General features: G+C 44.0%; 1 protein-coding gene across 1 annotated transcript in view; it reads right to left on the bottom strand.

Moving 5' to 3' along the window:
- The window catches only part of LOC101521841 (contactin-associated protein-like 5), a 415,974-nt gene that overhangs the window by 269,661 nt on the left and 127,101 nt on the right, over nt 1-19,212 (bottom strand). The window contains exons 4-5 of the mRNA XM_058664165.1: nt 12,320-12,467; nt 218-421 (exon numbers count right to left, since the gene is read on the bottom strand). Of these exons, the coding sequence (XP_058520148.1) occupies nt 218-421; nt 12,320-12,467 (352 nt within the window). The remainder of the gene's footprint in view (nt 1-217; nt 422-12,319; nt 12,468-19,212) is intronic.

The following is a 19,212-nucleotide window of genomic DNA, read 5'->3' as shown; positions in this document are numbered from 1 at the left end:
ATCCGATACATGAGCTTGAACTCACATGGGATATTGGTGTGTGAAAAATGAGAACTTAGCCACTAGGCTATCGAGCCCAGCCTAGTCTTTATTCCCAATAAATAAAAGCAAAGTCTTTAGAAATGAATAGGTACTGTGAATATGTGGTACAATTTCGAATAGGCTGGGATTCACCCCAAACTTCTTGGCCTGATATAAAGAAGGAAAGATGTCCTACCTAAGTTTAGATGCAGGGCGAGCCTTCCCTTCTGGAGCTCCAGGGTTATGTGGTCTCCGCGCTGACCCTCTCCATGGAACAGGACCCCATCTCCTTGCAGGCTCTTGAACTTGAGGGAGATGACGTCTTTGAGAGTGCTCATCAGCTTCTGACTGAACCTGTAGAGCAGCGAGCTCCGGCCATCAAAGTCGGCAATGTCGGATTCTGCAGGTGGAGAGAGGCAGGGGAGAGCAAAGTCAGGCTGTGTCCCCACAATAACTGTGGCTGTTTCCGATCCCAGCTTTTTTTTTTTCATAAACAAAGGAGAATTCCTGGCTTCCATGGTACCTGGCCTTGGGAAAAAAGGCCCCAAAGGCGTTACTGGCCAACGTCCTCAGTCCCCCCCCCCCTTTTTAAAAGATTTATTCATTTTATTACAGCCAGATATACACAGAGGAGGAGAGACAGAGAGGAAGATCTTCCGTCCGATGATTCACTAACCAAGTGAGCCGCAAGGGGCCGATGCGCGCTGATCCGATGCCGGGAACTTGGAACCTCTTCCGGGTCTCCCACGCGGGTGCAGGGTCCCAATGCATTGGGCCATCCTCAACTGCTTTTCCAGGCCACAAGCAGGGAGCTGGGCAGTAAGTGGAGCTGCCAGGATTAGAACCGGCGTCCATATGGGATCCCGGGGCTTTCAAGGCAAGGACTTTAGCCGCTAGGCCACGGTGCCGCCGAGCCCCCTCAGTCCCTTTTTAATGACAAAGAAGCCAGTCTGAAACTACTCCCTTGGCAATGGCTGGAGACAGAATTGGGTGAGTGCTTTAGGTGGGAAACTGATACGTTTTTGTCGCCCTTGTCTCTTGGGGAAAGCATGTTCTTGATATGTTAAAATACGCATTTGTCTCTTGGGAGAAACCTGCTCTGGTGATTCCAAGACATGATGCAAAAAATACCCTTTTATATTTGAGAAAAATGATGACTCGGGGACCCAGAATACCCTAACTGCCTACTACCCAGTATGACTCCTCTCACAATTGTTCGTAGTTTGCTCATTCTATATTCAACATCTCTCACCACAATGACACAGTCAGCTGTCAGAGGGCCACCAGCATTAGTATAAGTGTGAAATCAGGGCAGGCAAGGCCCTCTGATGGGAGAGGACTCAGGTGAGTAAGGATGGTAGCTTGCTGGAGCATCAGGGTGAGTGTGTATCAGGGCAGCAGGGCCCTCTGATGGGAGAGGGCTTGGGTGAACATGACTGGTAGTTCGCTGGATCATCAGGGTGTGTGGGAGGCAGGAGAGGAAGGGTTCTCTCATGAGATACAACACAGATGAGCACTGAGCAAAGGGAGATAGCAGCCGGGGGAGCAGCTCTCCCAGACCAAGCGGGCTTCCTTGACAAATGGTGCAGGACGCTGTGCTCACATGCACAGCTCTGCTCCCGATTCAAGTTTCCTCCTACAGCCCAGATGCATTATTGAGCCATTCAGCACCTGCTGCCTTCCAGGACGGACAGCAGAGCCAGGACTCAGAGCCTGGCACTCCCATCAGGAATGTGAAGGTCCGCGGTGGCCACAGTGTCATGCTCACTGCCCTGCCAACAGGATTGTCATTCACAAGGCCAACGACCCCAAGCATAGCTATCAGATATTTACTTTCTGGAGTGGAAAATCACCCTCTCTGTTCTCAGAATTGATTTTTGGAATCCCATTATAGTAAAATCAATTATTTTCAATGTGTGGCTTGTTCGGGCCATGATGCAACAACAGTAGCCTAGACTGTCAGGAATAGGCCAATAGACATAGAGGTCCTCCAGGGAAAACACATGTCCTTATACAACGAACAAGATTCCTCTTTCGAGTCAAGATCACTTCAGCACTCACTGCTCTCTGTCCCACAGGTACTGAACCACCAGCACTCACTGCTCTCTGTCCCACAGGTACTGAGCCACCAGCACTCGCTGCTCTCTGTCCCAGAGGTACTGAGTCACCAGCACACGCTGCTCTCTGTCCCACAGGTACTGAACCACCAGCACTCACTGCTCTCTGTCCCACAGGTACTGAGCCACCAGCACACGCTGCTCTCTGTCCCACAAGTACTGAGCCACCAGCACTCACTGCTCTCTGTCCCACAGGTACTGAGCCACCAGCACTCACTGCTCTCTGTCCCACAGGTACTGAGTCACCAGCACACGCTGCTCTCTGTCCCACAGGTACTGAGACACCAGCACTGGCTGCTCTCTGTCCCACAGGTACTGAGCCACCAGCACACGCTGCTCTCTGTCCCACAGGGACTGAGTCAACATCATTCACTGTACTCTGTGTGAGAGGTATTGAGCCACCAGCATACGCTGCTTTATGTTCCAGAGGCACTGAGCCACCAGCACTCACTGCTCTCTGTCCCACAAGTATTGAGCCAGCAGCACTCACTGCTCTCTGTCTCACAGGAACTGAGCTACCAGCACTCACTGCTCTCTGTCCCAGAGGTACTGAGCCACCAGCACTGGCTGCTCTCTGTCCCACAGGTACTGAGCCACCAGCACACACTGTTACCTGTCCCAGAGATACTGAGCCACCAGCACTCGCTGCTCTCTGTCCTAGAAGTACTGAGTCACCAGCACTCTATGCCTTCCTGCTGGGCCTATAATCACTGAACCCACTGTCAGAGTTTGTTTCCTAAGGAAGACAGAGTTCCGCAGTGATATTCTGGAATACGTTATAAAAATGGGTAGCTTAGCAACAAACCATCTAGAACAAGGGCTCCAATGAGTAATATTTGAATTCCTAAAGTTCAGAATTGTTACTGATTTCTCTGTGAAGCTCAGCAGAGATGGGCTAATGAATAATGGCTACCAAAGGAATTCTATTGAGGGAATTAAGTAGCTACTAATAAAGGAATTTTTAAAATCATTAAGCCAGAAAATTGATTAGAAATCATTGATTTGAGATAGAATATTATAATATTTAAATCTCATGTGTTTTAATGACATACGTATGATATTTAATTAAATAAGACAGTCTCAAATGATAAATATCACTTTTCCTAAGACATATGGTTAATATAGAATACAAAATATTGTATAGGAATAAAATGGATATTTCTTAATTTGGCTGTTCTCTTTGGCCTTTGCTTATGCTGTTGCGAAACTGTGGTCTTTCTACTTTTTACATGTTAAATATATCTAGTGGTGCATTAAGTCTGTTGTTATAAAGTAGATGAAACCATGTTTTTAAAAAGTAATAAAAAAACAAATAAATGAAACGAGTTTGAGGAGTGGAGGAAAAGATGTCTTCTTGAACTTGTACCTTTGAAGTACTTGAAATTGGTTCTGTTTATATTAATACACTTTTCTAAATGTCATAAAATATGAAAAAAATGTTTTAGAAAAAATATACATGGGTTTCAAATTTTTGTACCAAAATAAACACATCTTTTCACTTAAGCTTCTCTGAAGACAATCCACAGTTCTCTTAGGCATGCCCATTTTTCTTTTCTGTGTAGAAGAGACTTTTCAAGGTTGGAAAAGGAAGAAGCATTGACTGGCCCAATTTAACTAATTTTCTAGCTTCCAAGCATTGCTGGCCCTTAGTCCCTCCTCTGTAACCTGAGATACTGCCATGAGTGATGTTGCAGGGTTTTCCCAGCTCTGAAGGGCTGTGATTTCCCAAGTGGGATTCAGAGCTTTCATCACCCTCGATGCCCGAGGTCTGAGGGCTAGCCTGGGGACCCGTAACAGCTCCATGGCCCTGAGCCAGCTGGCAGCAGGCCCTCCATCCAGGACAGGAGCATGAAATTGGTTGAAAACCAAAGAGGAAAGTCACAATGTAATGGTCTCAGGAACAGGTGACATGACCTCTGGTGACAACCACAAAGACAGCAGCAGCTGAGCTGAGCCGACTAGATTTATCTTGGGAAAGGCGATGTGACTTCAGCTCTGAGGCGGATGGATCTCAAGTGATACCACTTACAATTAGCAAAATAGGAGCGTGGTCTTGTGTGGCCAGGAGGCCACACTGGGTAGAAGTTGATGCCTATCAACATTGATGAGACAGGGAAGGATATTTGACAAGCATGTGATCGGCATTTGCAAAGCGTTTTGAAAACAATTATCCACCTGCATGCAAAGTCATTCAACACTGAAGTCCATGTGGTATACAGTACCTGCAGGCATCATGAAGCTATTGCAACCCTTGGCACCTGGGATATACCTTGACCTCCTTTAGCAGACATATGGTACTCAGGACCTCAAATATCTAATGGGTATCTGAATATTCATAATTGGCACTGTTTGAACACTTACTGCATATTACAAATTCTTTTACAAATAATTTTATGCTTGAGGCAAAGGTCTTTGCCCTATCCATTTTCAGAGAAAAAGAAAATGATGTCCACAGACAACTTAAGATTGCCCAAGGTTATGCAGTTTGTGCATAATAAAGTTACATTCTGATTTCTGGTGATCTAAATGGAGACTCCATGTGCTTCTCACTGTTCTGTACAGCTTAGGAAAAGATTTTAGGCTTACAGGGCCCGGCGGCATGGCCTAGCAGCTAAAGTCTTCGCCGTGAACATGCCGGGATCCCATATGGGCGCCGGTTCTAATCCCGGCAGCTCCACTTCCCATCCAGCTCCCTGCTTGTGGCCTGGGAAAGCAGTTGAGGATGGCCCAATGCATTGGGACCCTGCACCTGAGTGGGAGACCCGGAAGAGGTTCCTGGTTCCCGGCATCGGATCGGCGCAGCACCGGCTCACTTGGGGAGTGAAACATTGGATGGAAGATCTTCCTCTCTGTCTCTCCTCCTCTCTGTATATCTGACTTTGCAATAAGAATAAATAAATCTTTAAAAACAAATTGTTGTTTCAGATTTAATTTGCTGCCTAACTCTGGAAGTCAGTTCATTCCTAGTCTGCATTGTCATGTTCCCATGGTGATCACTATCGTAAGCCTAAAATCTTTTTTTTTTTAATTTTATTATTATTGGAAAGCCAGATATACAGAGAGGAGGAGAGACAGAGAGGAAGATCTTCCATCTGATGATTCACTCCCCAAGTAACTGCAACAGTCGGTGCTGTGCTGATCCGACGCCAGGAGCCAGGAACTTCCTCTAGGTCTCTCGTGCAAGTGTTGGATCCCAAGGCTTTGGGCCATCCTCGACTGCTTTCCCAGGCCACAGGCAGGGAGAGCTGGATGGGAAGTGGAGCTGCCGGTATTAGAACTGGCACCCATATGGGATCCTGGTGTGAGCAAGGCGAGGACTTTAACTGCTAGGCCACCGTACCAGGCCCTGAAACAACAGTTTTAAACTGGCTCATCACTGTAAATACGTAGAAGCTACCAGTACAAAATAGCTATGTCTGGGCTAAAACTATTGTCTTGGTGCCCTACAGTAGATTTTGTAAAAAGCAGATGTATTTATTTATGTATTTGAAAGGCAAAGTTTCAGAAAGAGAGAAGTAAGATCTTCTTAAAATTCACCTATTTTCTTGAGGTTTACAGGAGAGATAAATCACTTCATGGAATTTTATATTGGCTTCTTTATTCCACATTTTCGTATTTCTGTACCAACACAGTGATGTGAAGTCCTTTCATTGCATGTGCTGGGTGACGATTCTAATCCCAGCTGCTCTACTTCCCATCCTGCTCCCTGCTGTGGTCTGGGATTTCAGTAGACAACAACCCAAGACCTTGGAACCCTGTACCCACGTGGGAGACCTGCAAGACGCTCCTGGCTCTGGCTTCAAATTGGATCAGCTCCAGACTTTGTGGCTGCTTCGGGAGTGGTCCAGCGGAGAGAAGATCTTCCTCTCTGTCTCTCCGTCTTTCTGCGTTTTTGCCTTTCCAATAAAAAATACATAAATCTTTTAAAAAATCTGGTCTTGACACATAGCAGTCAAAGAGTCCAACTTCTTCTAAATAAGTATGCAAGGATGTAAATATTTACACAGCAGTTGTTGTCTTCATGTGGGAAGTGCTTGTAGACCGCCATGGCGATGGCGTCTGTCCTCTTCTTGACCATAGCAGAGTAACTGGAGGGGTCGGGAACTGAGACCCTTGAGCCCACGACAGAGGTGAGAACCACAGCATGCCCAGATCTGAGTCCAAGAGGAACTTGGCTGCTCAGGGAATTAGCACACTATTTCCCCAAACACACCAACACAGTGGCTTGCATTTGATTCGTGGAAACAGACTAGCCTGTCACAGAGCACGATGTATCAGGTAGTGTGAAAAACACTTTATGAGTCACAGTTTAAACTGTCATCATTGGATCTGAACAATCACCATTGTCATTTACAGTTGAAGAGAAGCAGTCAGAGACCCTGACAATGTTTTCTGGAAGGCTTATTCTTACAGGAGTGAAAACCTCTGCTCAAGATAATATTTCTGAGCTCACAAGAGATTTTTTCCTCTGAACTTCATGAAGCCTGCTCCATAACAATGACCCTGGAGTCACAAAGAGACAGAAAGCATCAAAAATAGAACAGGTCATGGTGACATTTGTCAAAGTATGTGAAGTTACTTGGAGACAAGAAGGATTGTAAAACACAACACTTACAGGAAGTGGGTACATCTTACCACTCACCAAGATTATAAAACAATCTATGAGTTTGTTAGTCAGTCAGTTTTCAGGGTTTCAACCAACCACGCGATATTAATCAGAAAAGCATGCATGCTATCTTTTTTAAAGACCCAGGCTACATAGAAGGATCTGAGATATGTACATAAAACTAGAGCAAGGCCAAATTACTGGGGAATGCAAATGAGATCTTAAGGTATATGATTGTTAAACCAGGTATGCAGAGAGAAGGAAAAGAAAGAAAACCAAACACAGCTAAACAACTTGCATTCAGGGCAGACTGCGCTGCTGACAAATGATTGACAGGTTATAAAACCCCTGAGTGCCCAGTCTCCTTTGCCTTCTCCTGCGAAGAGAATTCTTTCCAGACTGAAGGGGCTGGACTGCGTTGGCAGGACACTGACATCCGAGAGAAGTCAGAAAGGAGTCAAGGAAATCTTGCAGCCACCATGGCCTGGCTACTGCCGGAGATGTTGAAGACTCCCCTGCAATCAGCGGCTTCCCTGCAGCCAGCTAGACAAGCTCTATTTTTCAGCTGCAGAAACAAAGTACAGAGAACATGCAGTATGCTGAGCAGAGAGAAGCAAGTTATCTTCATCTCACACATTCTGGCCCATCTAGTCCCATGGGCAAAAACATAAAGTCTCCCGGAGACTCCTGCTTGCCTGTGTCCCAGTCTCCTGCTGCCTGGAGCACCTCCATGCCACCTCAGTGACCACTCTCCCCTTTAGGGAGTTGGCTGAGCGTGAAGGTGCCGCCTGACACCTGCTGGCTTGTCTCACCTGCGCTCCTTTGTAGAGCTGGATTTTATTAGTGTGCTTTCACACTGCTTTAGGGTTTGTTAGCCGTACTACTCGTTCCTGTACACTGCATAGTCAGTCCCATGCTGGAGCCATCACATCCCGGCAGGCACAGTTAGAATGGAGTCAGGGGGGCGGGTCACACAGCAGCACATGTTAAAGTGAAGGAGATGCAATCACAAAAGAGAGCTTCAAACAATGCAGCACTAGCCAAAGCTCATATCCAGAGAGAATTGGGTGATGCATTCTCTATCTTAATTGCCAAATAATTGTTATGAATGAATAAATGAATGAAGAAATGAACAGATGAATATGGTGACTTTCCTCAAATGGCATGTCATCTTAAGAAACTAGACAGATATAATATTTCTGCCAATCTTTCACAACGTATTCCAATGGGATTTGCAGAAAATCATTGTTAAGTGAATTGAAATGAAAGCAGTCCCATAGAAATCACAGTGAGTGTGTGAACAAGTAATTCTGCATGGATTTGGTTAGCTGCACAGAGTGAAGCTGGAGCGATATGTACTTTTCCTCATTCAGCAAGCTTTTATTGAATGTCTAGTTTTGTTTATTGGAACTGGCACCTGTCGTCACAGAGCAACAACCTTCAAAATTATTTGTTTTGAAAAACATAGATACATGAGATATGAAAGGAAGAAAGAGAGGGAGAAGAAAAAGAAGAGAAGAAGAAGAAAGAGAGAGAGAAAGAGAGAGAGAGAGAGAGAGAGAGAGAGAGAGAGAGACCTACAAGAACCAGAGGTTGATAAAGCTGAAGCCAGGAGGAAAGGGGGGCAGCAGAGAGACTGAAATACTCAAACCGTCATCTGCTGCCCCCATGATTATGAATCATCAGAATACTGGAATCCGAAACAGAGCTGAGACTTGAAGTCGGACAGCCCAATGAGGTATGTGGGTTTTTCAATCATTGTCTTAGCCACATTACAGTGACTTCAGGAAACACACATCAGACAAGTAAATAAAGGCTTATCACATAACCATGGGTTACTAATAGGTGCACACAAACAAGGTGGGCGAGTAGTCAGAGCAGGCTTCTATGTAGGTGTACCGTTAGAAGCACTAATGATATTGGCAGAAGGAGCAAGCCAGACAATGTCAGCTCAGGTGATTCTGTACCGAGGCAAAAGAGGAATAAATGGCCATGTAACAGAAAATGTCTGTACTGGTTCAGAACAAGTGGGCCTTTTAGGCTGCAGAGAAGGAAAGGGAATTTGAGAAATCACACCACACAGGCTCAATGAGGAATTTAATTTTTCTAAAGAATGGCTAATTTCTATGAAGTGAAGAAGTCAAAAGAATGATACGATCTTGTATATTTCCCTTTTTTAAGAATCATTTGTTTGAAATTCAGTGTTATAGAGGATGTGGGGGCTATGTTGCACCCACTGGCTCACTCCCTAGATGGCCAGGCCATTCAGATCTGGGCCAGGCTGAGGCTAAGAGATTCATTGGGGTCTCCCACGTGGATGGCAAAAGCTCAACCACTTGGGCTGTCTTCAGCTGCTTTTTCTAGGCCATTAGCAGGGAATTTGATGGGAAATGGAGTAACTGGAATGCCATCTGGTGTGTATAAAACAGCACAGCATCTCAGGTGGTAGATTCATTTGCTAACTCACAATGCCATCTCTGAGAACTGATTTGTTTACTTACAAAAACTACTGTGGTATGTGTGGAAATTAGGGGCTTGCGAAATTATGCTATGGAAATGGGAACTCTGGTAGGTGATTATGAAATTACTGAACTGTGAGTGCATATTCCCAATGGTTCAAGTGTGTAGATTTAAGGTATATTCTCGAGGAAGGAATCTCAGTTCAGCTGTGAATTGTAGGAACACAACAAACAACTGTGTGCAGAAGAACACAAGGCCACTCACTGGATCCGCTTAAGGAGGTACATACGTAGCTAGACTATTGACTAACATGAGGGTGGGGGGGATATGAAGAAGCACAATGTTTAAGATATCCAATATTAGTAGAAGTTTCAGACATGCATTTTACGCTCAAGTGAAGGTATCTATGGACAATGGCAAAAACAGTCCCAGAAGTCAGGCCAAAGAAACAGGTGTGTAGGGGCTGCATGCAAATGGCGCTGTGTTTATGGAATTTGGTTGATCCTGCTAGGCATAGGGTGTAGTGTGAATGTAGTAGATCTAAGACTGGGACCTGGGAAGGAGTAAGCTAAACAAGAAAACAAGGAGGAAATGTAATGTTCTTGCAAAATGGAAATAACATCTGCATCAAATGCCATTAAGCGGTTAAATGAAATTAGAAAAGTGCAGTGAGCATGGGACTTGGCAGTGTGGAGATTCTTGGCCACTGTGTTTGAAATTGATTCTTCAGGGCACTTGGCAAATCAAGGTGGCTCCAGAGAAACAAACCCAGTGGTGCTTCTGCATAGACCGAAGGTTTATGGTAGCAGATGGCCTCATGCGGGTCTCAGGCTGGCCAACCAGTGTCAAGTCCACAGAACCACCCTCGAGGGAATGTAGGCAAGCTGATCCCACAGATGCATATCCTTTTCCAGGATGAAAGCTCAACCTCACTCTACAGCCCTCAGCAGCAACTGAACCTTCCCGTCCCAGATGAACCAAAAGCGGCCTCTTTCTTTAAAAACTGTGGTTTGTAGGAGTCAGCCATATCACAGCACCGTCTTCATTGCACTTAGTTTAACATGGAACATCTCTTGGAAAATGAAGTTAAAACTAAGTTTGCTCTAGTGCAAAACACTTTTAAATCCATGCATGGTCTCTCACAGCATATATTTCCCATGAACCCTTTGAAAGCATCTCTTGGATTCAGAATGTTTTCCTTGTCATTATTCTGTTTGGCAATATAGAATGAGATTTTACATTTATAGAAATGGCACAATAAAAAGACATGTTAAGAAGATTCTGGAATGAGGCGCCATGGGAGTGGTGGTGGGGTTGGATCTAGAGGACACACAGAACATGAATTTTAAATTGAAATTGAGGGATTCATCTTCCTGCCTCCACAAAGGACAAACACTAAAGCCTCGGGATAGATACTAAGGATTGCAAGAACCCAGTTAGACCTCCCAACAGAAGGAGACTATGGGACTACAACCACCACATTTCCCCTGGGGTTGTATACCAAAACTGTCTAAAAGTCAGACATGTTAAGCTTGGTCTAGAATTGGGCTTTGGTGTACACATGAACCACTTAATTTTGCTGACAAACATGCGTGCTCTTATAAGCATTTTTTTCTAAATGGTGACTGTGTTGATGCCCATGGCCAAAGAAAGCTCAACATGCAACTCAAAGGTGAAACTCTAGCCTCACTGTCCACACTTCACTCTATTGATGCAAATCCTTTGTTCAAGTTCAAAATGTGGGATATAAAGAAGGGTATCTCAATAGGCCTTACTGAAACACGAGAATGAGGGCATTTTAAAGAGCAATACAGTTATTAAGCCAAAATAGATGCAGGCAAAATAGCACAAATGTGCATTTTATTTCAGCATGAGAGTTTCATGTTTTATTTAAGTATTTTTGCACCAGTCTGGCCATCACAGTTAAGGAAGGGTTTATAGGAGACACTGGATGCTGAGGGTAGGCAACCCTGTGTTGTTTTAGGTACTTTGTACCTCGTGATGCAGAGGGGCAAACAGCAGCCAGTCCTTGGCCTAGGGCTTCCTCGGCCTAGTGTTCTGTCGATACCAATGTTCTAAAAGTCTCTCCCTTGCAAAAGAGCGTGTGCAGATAAACACAAGCACGTCACCAGCAAATCTCTGCAAACCTTTATTCCTAGCAGTTTTCCTATGCACATAATGTACTGGGGATAGGTGGGTGTCTCTGACGCCACAAAGCATAATTCTATGCACGTGGGATGGAACCAGTGAAAAGCAAGTCACTGAAGATTTCTCATTCTCATGCAGGTGTGTAGTTGAGCTCTGTAGCAAATGGTGTATTACTCCTCTGCTTTTCTGCAACCACACACAGAAAACGAAGAAATTAATTTAGCTGGCAATGCCAGTGATAAACTATTATTATATACGTGTGGCCACTGGATTTTCGTAAGCAGGTAGCAAAGATTCACTGCTTCAGGCAGACATTCCATTATGAGACACCTTTAGGCTTCAGGGCAAGGGAATGGGTAGTAGGCAAGCAAGGGAAGATTGCTTCGCTGATTCTAGCTAAATCCCAAATGCTACCCATGCTTTCAACCACACTGTACAAGTTAGAGCCCTATTTCACATTCAGTATAGACAAGTCGCCGATAAATGAGAGGAAGACATACTTCTAAGACTGAAATACTCTGTGAGTTATGGTTTGCAATATTCTTTTTTCTAGAAAATAAACTATATTTTGTTCCTTCAGGAGGGGATTATTTCATACTATCTCATCCCACATCTTAAAAAAAAAACTTAGCTGAAACGTATCTTTCTATACAAAAGGATATGAGGTTGTTCAAAAGGCAAAAGCTCTTAACATAGATTATTATTGATTCACCCAAGCCTTTCAACTCTAAATGGAAGAGCTGTTTGTTCTTCTCTGCTTCTGCACTGACCTGTACATGTTAGTGTATGTAAATATGTGGTTAAAATCTGGAAATAACTTTAAAATAGTCATCACTTTCAGCAGAGATTAATTGACATTCTGTATCTCATGCCCCCGTGCACACACTCACACACACACACACACACACACGCACGTGCATGCACGTGCATGCACAGCACCAGTGCGAATGCTATGCGAGGTACTCACTGTAGGAGCATCCATAAACCTCGACCCTCATGCCAATCTTCCCACTTGGGTTCCACCTCAAGGGCACAAAGCGAACAAAGCGGGCTGTCACGGAGTGTGGCAGCTTGTGGTGCACCACGCCGTCAGCATTCACGTTCCCCGCGAAGGTCTGCAGAGAGAAAGAGGGGGCAGAGCTCTGTGACACCATGCACAGCGATGGGAATCCACTCATTCCTGCAGCGAGTCTCTGAGAGATCCTGGGTTCTTCAACTTCTTCAGAATACAAGCACGTGTTGGATGGAAATTTTTTTTTTTCAGGAGTGCTGCACAATCTTGAAACATTCCTCATCTCACTCCCAAATTTTGTGCATAAAAGCAATCCAAATAAGTAAAAAGAAAAACTTGGCACCTGAAATCTCCTAAGAGGTAATAATGCAATGAAGTTTTGATGTGCCTAGTATCAAAGATCCCTGCGGTGTGGGAGATAACTGACAATCTCTACTTACAAGGGCAGGCTTGAATGGAAGCAAATGTTGTAATGAATTGATGATAAATGCTTTGCTTTATCATTACCACTCTTTCACAGATGAAGCGGAAAAAGAAAGCATGAACTATTGAGTGGAAAAAGAAGGAGGCAAAAAGTCTATGAATCTCCTCACATATTAGCAATTGGTCTGAGATTCAGATCCAAGGTTGGCCCACCCCAAAGCCCATGCATGCTCTTTGTTCAGAAATGCACTGTTCGGTTGCCTCATGGCCAACTCCTGCAACAGCGAGGCAACACAACCCAGGCATATTAAACCTGTAGAAACATGTTTGCACATTTTATTGTTATGCTTAAGTAAAGGAACACAAGCATTGGGCATTCTTCTCTAAAGACATTATAGGTTAAAACTTTAATGTTGTGGACAGATCACAAGAGAACACTTTTCTTGCAGATGAAATCAAAGGGTGAAACCCTTTCTTTCCTTTTTATTAGATTGGAGCAACATACAAATACTTTAAGATTTACTACTTAGATTTTTTTTTCAAAGGAGTCTTCTTCTGATTCAGCAGTGCCAAGCACATTCACTTTATTTGATGAGATTGCTGTTCTACAAATCCTGCTTCTAACACCCAGTGCAGGTGTGAGAGTGCACCCCTCTCCACCACTCACCTAATAAATATTCCTCTGTCTGGAAGTTCATCATCTCTCAGTCTCATTGTACTCATACTTGTGTGACGTTTAGGGTGGATGGGTTTGGGGAGGCAGGGTTAGATGCTTTCTCAGCTCCGAAGATGCACTGTTCGTATTATTCCAAACTCAGGAGACTCTGATTCAGTATTCAGATTCCCTATGGCAGATGTGTGCTGGATCTTCATTTCCCCAGGAAAATAAAGTACCTGGGTCTGTGCAATCGCTTCTCTAACCCAGACCTGCTATAGGTAGGTCATTACCTCTTATATAGACCTACTGAATCAAAGCGGGAGCCTCATCCAAGGTTTTGTGTAATCTGCAGACTGGATATATCTTAAAACTCTCTTTAAAATCTGATCATGGAACTTCAACTAAAAAATGTACATTTAATTATCTGGGGAAGTTTTACAACAATGCACCCCTTAATTCATTTATGCTGTAAAGCAATCTTAGTTGAGAAGGAATCTTAGTTTCTCCCTCAGAGGGAGCAGCATCCTGGTATGGCTGTGACATGAACTTAGCAGCTTAACCAGTCTTCCTGTGTCTTACTCAAAGTTCTGCTATCCTATAGTCACACCATTTGCAGCTTTGTAGAGTCAGAGGACCAAATCCAGGCGAACCCAGGTCTCATGCATCTGCAATTTCAATGTAACACTCTGATGTTACTCTATACGTACTTCATGTTAAAGACAGACTGAGCATGAAACAAAGGTGGAATCAATTCCTCACCAAGTTCTCCAAAGACCAATGAGCATAGGCCATATAGCAGTGCAAGTAGATGTGGGAAAAGAGAGAAAAGCAAAGAGAGACGTTCAACTCCTGCACCCTATTGCCGTAAGAGCCACTGCTTTAACCATAGCCATCTGTTTCCAAACAGAACACATGAACAACAGCCAAGCGTTCTGTATCCAGTGAAAGTGGCTTCCAAATGCAAAGGCAGAATGAACAAAGATTTATGCAAAAATAAAAATAAAACAAACAAGCAGGTTATTTATCATTGCCCTCAAAAGAAGAAAATGATGCTAGGTCAAATCTTCTACGTGATTGTACGACTAAAGAACACTCAATTGAAAATGTACAGGTAAGTGCTAAAGTATCTTCAAATTTCTTAAACATTTAAAACAACAATCATAAAGAAAAAACACATGTTGGCATCCTTATATTGCATGTGCAAATAAATAAGATAGCTCTCAACACAAGCAAGGAGTGTAAAGTGTATTAAATTAGATCATTCACATGGAAAAGTAATCAGGAAGGTTATAAAAGAGTTAGAGAAATACCATCAGTAAAATTCATTCATGGGAATCCAGAGACTGCTCAGCTCAGCAGCTGAAGATGACATCAGGGTTTTCAAGTGCACCTGACACATTCTTCGAAACCACATCCTGTTGGACGTATACAGTTTCCTCTCTGGACAAGTGTTGAGAAGAAAAAAACAGGAAAGTCATCTAAAATATTGTGAAGTTAACCTCACACTTCTAAAGGATCTATAACTCAAACAAGAAATCATAATGGAAATTAAAAAATAGTTCGGATTGAGTTTTGAAAAATATACTATAGACATCTGTGAGTACAGCCAAATCTCATAAATCTTACAAAATATGGAATTAAAGCTTTTTATTTCCCATAATTAGATAAAAAGATAAAAATGAACATTTTTACAGAAGCAAGAAAGTAAATGACAAATTATATTTAGGATATTAACATAATGGAATAATTATTGTTATTGGACGCGTGTGTCTGAACTTTAACAATGCAGCTCAGGGCAGCGGTTGGTCTTCCTGAAGACTAAAGAACTTGAGATTCACAGATGTGGAAGTCTTGCCAGGCTCACAGAGCTAGTGGTATACACTCTTTAAAGAACATTTCTAAATACTCTTCTTGTGAAAATTGCCCACCACATGTGTCACAAATACACTAAAAACCAACGGCTTATTAGGTGTCACAGGAAAGGTGTATTTAAGACCAGTTCTGTACAAAAGTAGACAGAGTCTTCCCCTTGTGCCCTGCAATCCTTATTTCTTGGCGTTGAACACCATTTTGCTGCCTCAAGGGACAGACCCGTGGTTGTAACGAAGCCGCTGGTGATCTTCCCCTGATTTTCGTGGCAGGTGTGTGAACTGTGGATGTGAACTGTGGATGTGAACTATGGATGTGAACTGTGGATGTGCACTGTGGATGTGCACTGTGGATGTGCACTGTGGATGTGAACTGTGGATGTGCACTGTGGATGTGAACTGTGGATGTGAACTGTGGATGTGCACTGTGGATGTGCACTGTGGATGTGCAGTGGATGTGAACTGTGGATGTGCAGTGGATGTGCACTGTGGATGTGAACTGTGGATGTGCAGTGGATGTGCAGTGGATGTGCACTGTGGATGTGCACTGTGGATGTGAACTGTGGATGTGCACTGTGGATATGCATTGGATGTGAACTGTGGATGTGCAGTGGATGTGAACTTTGGATGTGAACTGTGGATGTGCAGTGGATGTGAACTGTGGATGTGAACTGTGGATGTGAACTGTGGATGTGCAGTGGATGTGCAGTGGATGTGAACTGTGGATGTGAACTGTGGATGTGCAGTGGATGTGAACTGTGGATGTGCAGTGGATGTGCACTGTGGATGTGAACTGTGGATGTGCAGTGGATGTGCAGTGGATGTGCACTGTGGATGTGCACTGTGGATGTGAACTGTGGATGTGCACTGTGGATATGCATTGGATGTGCACTGTGGATGTGCACTGTGGATGTGAACTGTGGATGTGCACTGTGGATATGCATTGGATGTGAACTGTGGATGTGCAGTGGATGTGAACTTTGGATGTGAACTGTGGATGTGCAGTGGATGTGAACTGTGGATGTGAACTGTGGATGTGAACTGTGGATGTGCAGTGGATGTGCAGTGGATGTGAACTGTGGATGTGAACTGTGGATGTGCAGTGGATGTGAACTGTGGATGTGAACTGTGGATGTGCAGTGGATGTGCAGTGGATGTGCACTGTGGATGTGCACTGTGGATGTGAACTGTGGATGTGCACTGTGGATATGCATTGGATGTGAACTGTGGATGTGCAGTGGATGTGAACTGTGGATGTGAACTGTGGATGTGCAGTGGATGTGCAGTGGATGTGAACTGTGGATGTGAACTGTGGATGTGCAGTGGATGTGCAGTGGATGTGAACTGTGGATGTGAACTGTGGATGTGCAGTGGATGTGAACTGTGGATGTGAACTGTGGATGTGAACTGTGGATGTGCAGTGGATGTGAACTGTGGATGTGAACTGTGGATGTGCAGTGGATGTGCACTGTGGATGTGCACTGTGGATGTGAACTGTGGATGTGCAGTGGATGTGCAGTGGATGTGCACTGTGGATGTGAACTGTGGATGTGCAATGGATGTGCAGTGGATGTGCAGTGGATGTGAACTGTGAGGCTGTGATGAGGATGCTCAGCGCACCCAGCTCTGCACAGTGAATGTGTTAGCCTTCCTAGAGTGACTCATCAGGATTCATACACCAATTTCAAAATGCTGTCAGCCTCCAAATAGCCCGCTATGGGCTTACTGGAATTGGATCCTAGCTTGGTGTGGCCAGATTAAATTATTTCATGACACTGCTGCTTCTTCAGAAGGAAGTGTAAAGTTCATTGAAAATGCAGAATTAAAAGCAAATGTACTTTGCTGTGAAACCATTTTGAGGGCCACAGAAAACTTCTCCATAGTGGTCATCTTGAAGGCCATCCTGCATGTGTATACTGCTTTCCTCTGTCTCCCCACCACCTGTTGAAAGCTTTGTGAGGGCAGTCTCTGGATAGAAGCAGCAAAGCACAGGTGGCCCACAGAGTATCTGCACTAACCCAGGAATCGCACACAACCTTTGCTGCCCTATCTTTGTGTTGGTGGGAAGCACCGTGAGGGAGATGTTCCTGTACAAAGTGCTTGAAGCAAATGAGAGTGTTAAGAAATTTTATCCAATAAAAGACATTATTCAAGAAAGGTAGCATGATTCTGGGGTTCAGATTTCCCTCTGCCATCTAGTTCTTACCATATTTAGGGTTCTTACTTCCCTGGTTAGATTGCTTCAGTGAAGCACACACGGCCACAATGTCCAGGGATACACAGATCCAGTGTTTCACACTTCCTGAAGCACAGGTGACCAAGTGAGTTAAAGGGCACTGAGATGAGGTGTAGCCAAGACCCAGTAGGGGGCACATGCATTCTTTCTTAGCATTTGGTTTCAAACTCTGGCTCCACCTTCAATTCCACCTGTGACAATAGGTCAGGCATTTAGAACCACGCCATCTGTGTGTAAAACCAAGATTTAATACCATGATCCTGCCATGGCTATGCTGTGGTTTTTGTAAGCATCTGGAGAAGTAACAAGTATGTAGAACATCTCTCTCTCTCTCTCTCTCTCTCTCTCTCTCTCTCCTCCGTGGCTGTCTCTGAATTTCAAATAAAATGAAAATAAATAATACATGTAAAAGTCCATAAAATATTGAGGGCAGGTGGTTGGCAGAGTAGAAGTCTTTTTGGTATAATCACATCTGATAATGGAGTGCTGTTTTGAGCACAAGGCACTCTGTTTCTGATTGAGTTTCCTGTTAGTGTTTATTCTCAAGGCAGCAATGAAGGCATAAACAGTGGTGTTCCTTCATTGGTCTTGAGACTGAAATAACGTAGCTGGCTCCTGATCTGTCCTTGACTGTTGCAGTCATTTGTAGAGGCAATCAGAACATGTTAGATCCTTCTCCACAAACACTCACACACCATCCTGCCTCTCCCTCCTTCAAATACCCAGAAAACACATTTGTATTTCCTTAATAACGTTCTGTGCTTAAGGACATGAATGAGTTAACCCTGTAAGCACCTCACAAACTGTGAGGGCTGGATCCGCTGTCCCTTAGAGTTAATTGGTCAGAGAACAGTCTACACCTTTATATGGCTCTGTAAGGACCAAACGATGATGCAAGGGTTCTTCAGACACTCACATGTGTATTTCCTTCCTAGGGCATTTCAGACTCACATCCCGCTATCAAGGTCCACAGTATCAAATTAGCCCCAATTCACCCGTCAGTATTTCTCAATGGTAATTGCATTTCCATGAATCAGGATCTTAGAGAAGATAACTGATTCTGACCAGAAAGTGAACCATGGCAATCATGTGTCTTCTGGATTTGTCGTTCGTTCTTCTGATACTTGGATCTCATGCTAGCTCTCTTCAGGAAAGAGTTAAACTTAGTTCCAGCTTTTGACAAAAATAAACATGATTCTCTCTTCTTCCCTACTGGTTTTTCTCCAATTAAACTTTTAGCCAGTTTTATTGACATATTTTCTATTACATTGCAGGCAGCTTCAGTAATTCTTTCCTTTGGAAAATTAGAATGATCATTTTAAGGTGAACATCAGAATAAATGTATGAGAAATGAAGTAGAAATGAAAAAGGGAAAATCTATACATTAAAAAATATAGCTATGGACCCAGCACAGTAGCCTAGCGGCTAAGTCCTCAACTTGCACATACCTGGGATTCCATATGGGTGCTGTTTCTAGTCCCAGCAGCCCTGCTTCCCATTCAGCTCCCTGCTTGTGCCCTGGGAAAGCAGTCGAGGATGACTCAAAGCCTTGGGACCCTGCACCCGCTTGGGAGCCACTTGGAAGAAGCTCCTGGATTTGAACTGGCTCAGCTCCAGCAGTTGTGGCTGCTTGTGGAGCGAATCAATGAATGGAAGATCTCCC

The sequence above is a fragment of the Ochotona princeps genome, chromosome 5 (assembly GCF_030435755.1).
Source record: "Ochotona princeps isolate mOchPri1 chromosome 5, mOchPri1.hap1, whole genome shotgun sequence".
Lineage (NCBI taxonomy): Eukaryota > Metazoa > Chordata > Mammalia > Lagomorpha > Ochotonidae > Ochotona > Ochotona princeps.
Note: the sequence above shows the minus strand (reverse complement) of the source record. Positions and strands in the feature narration are given on the sequence as shown.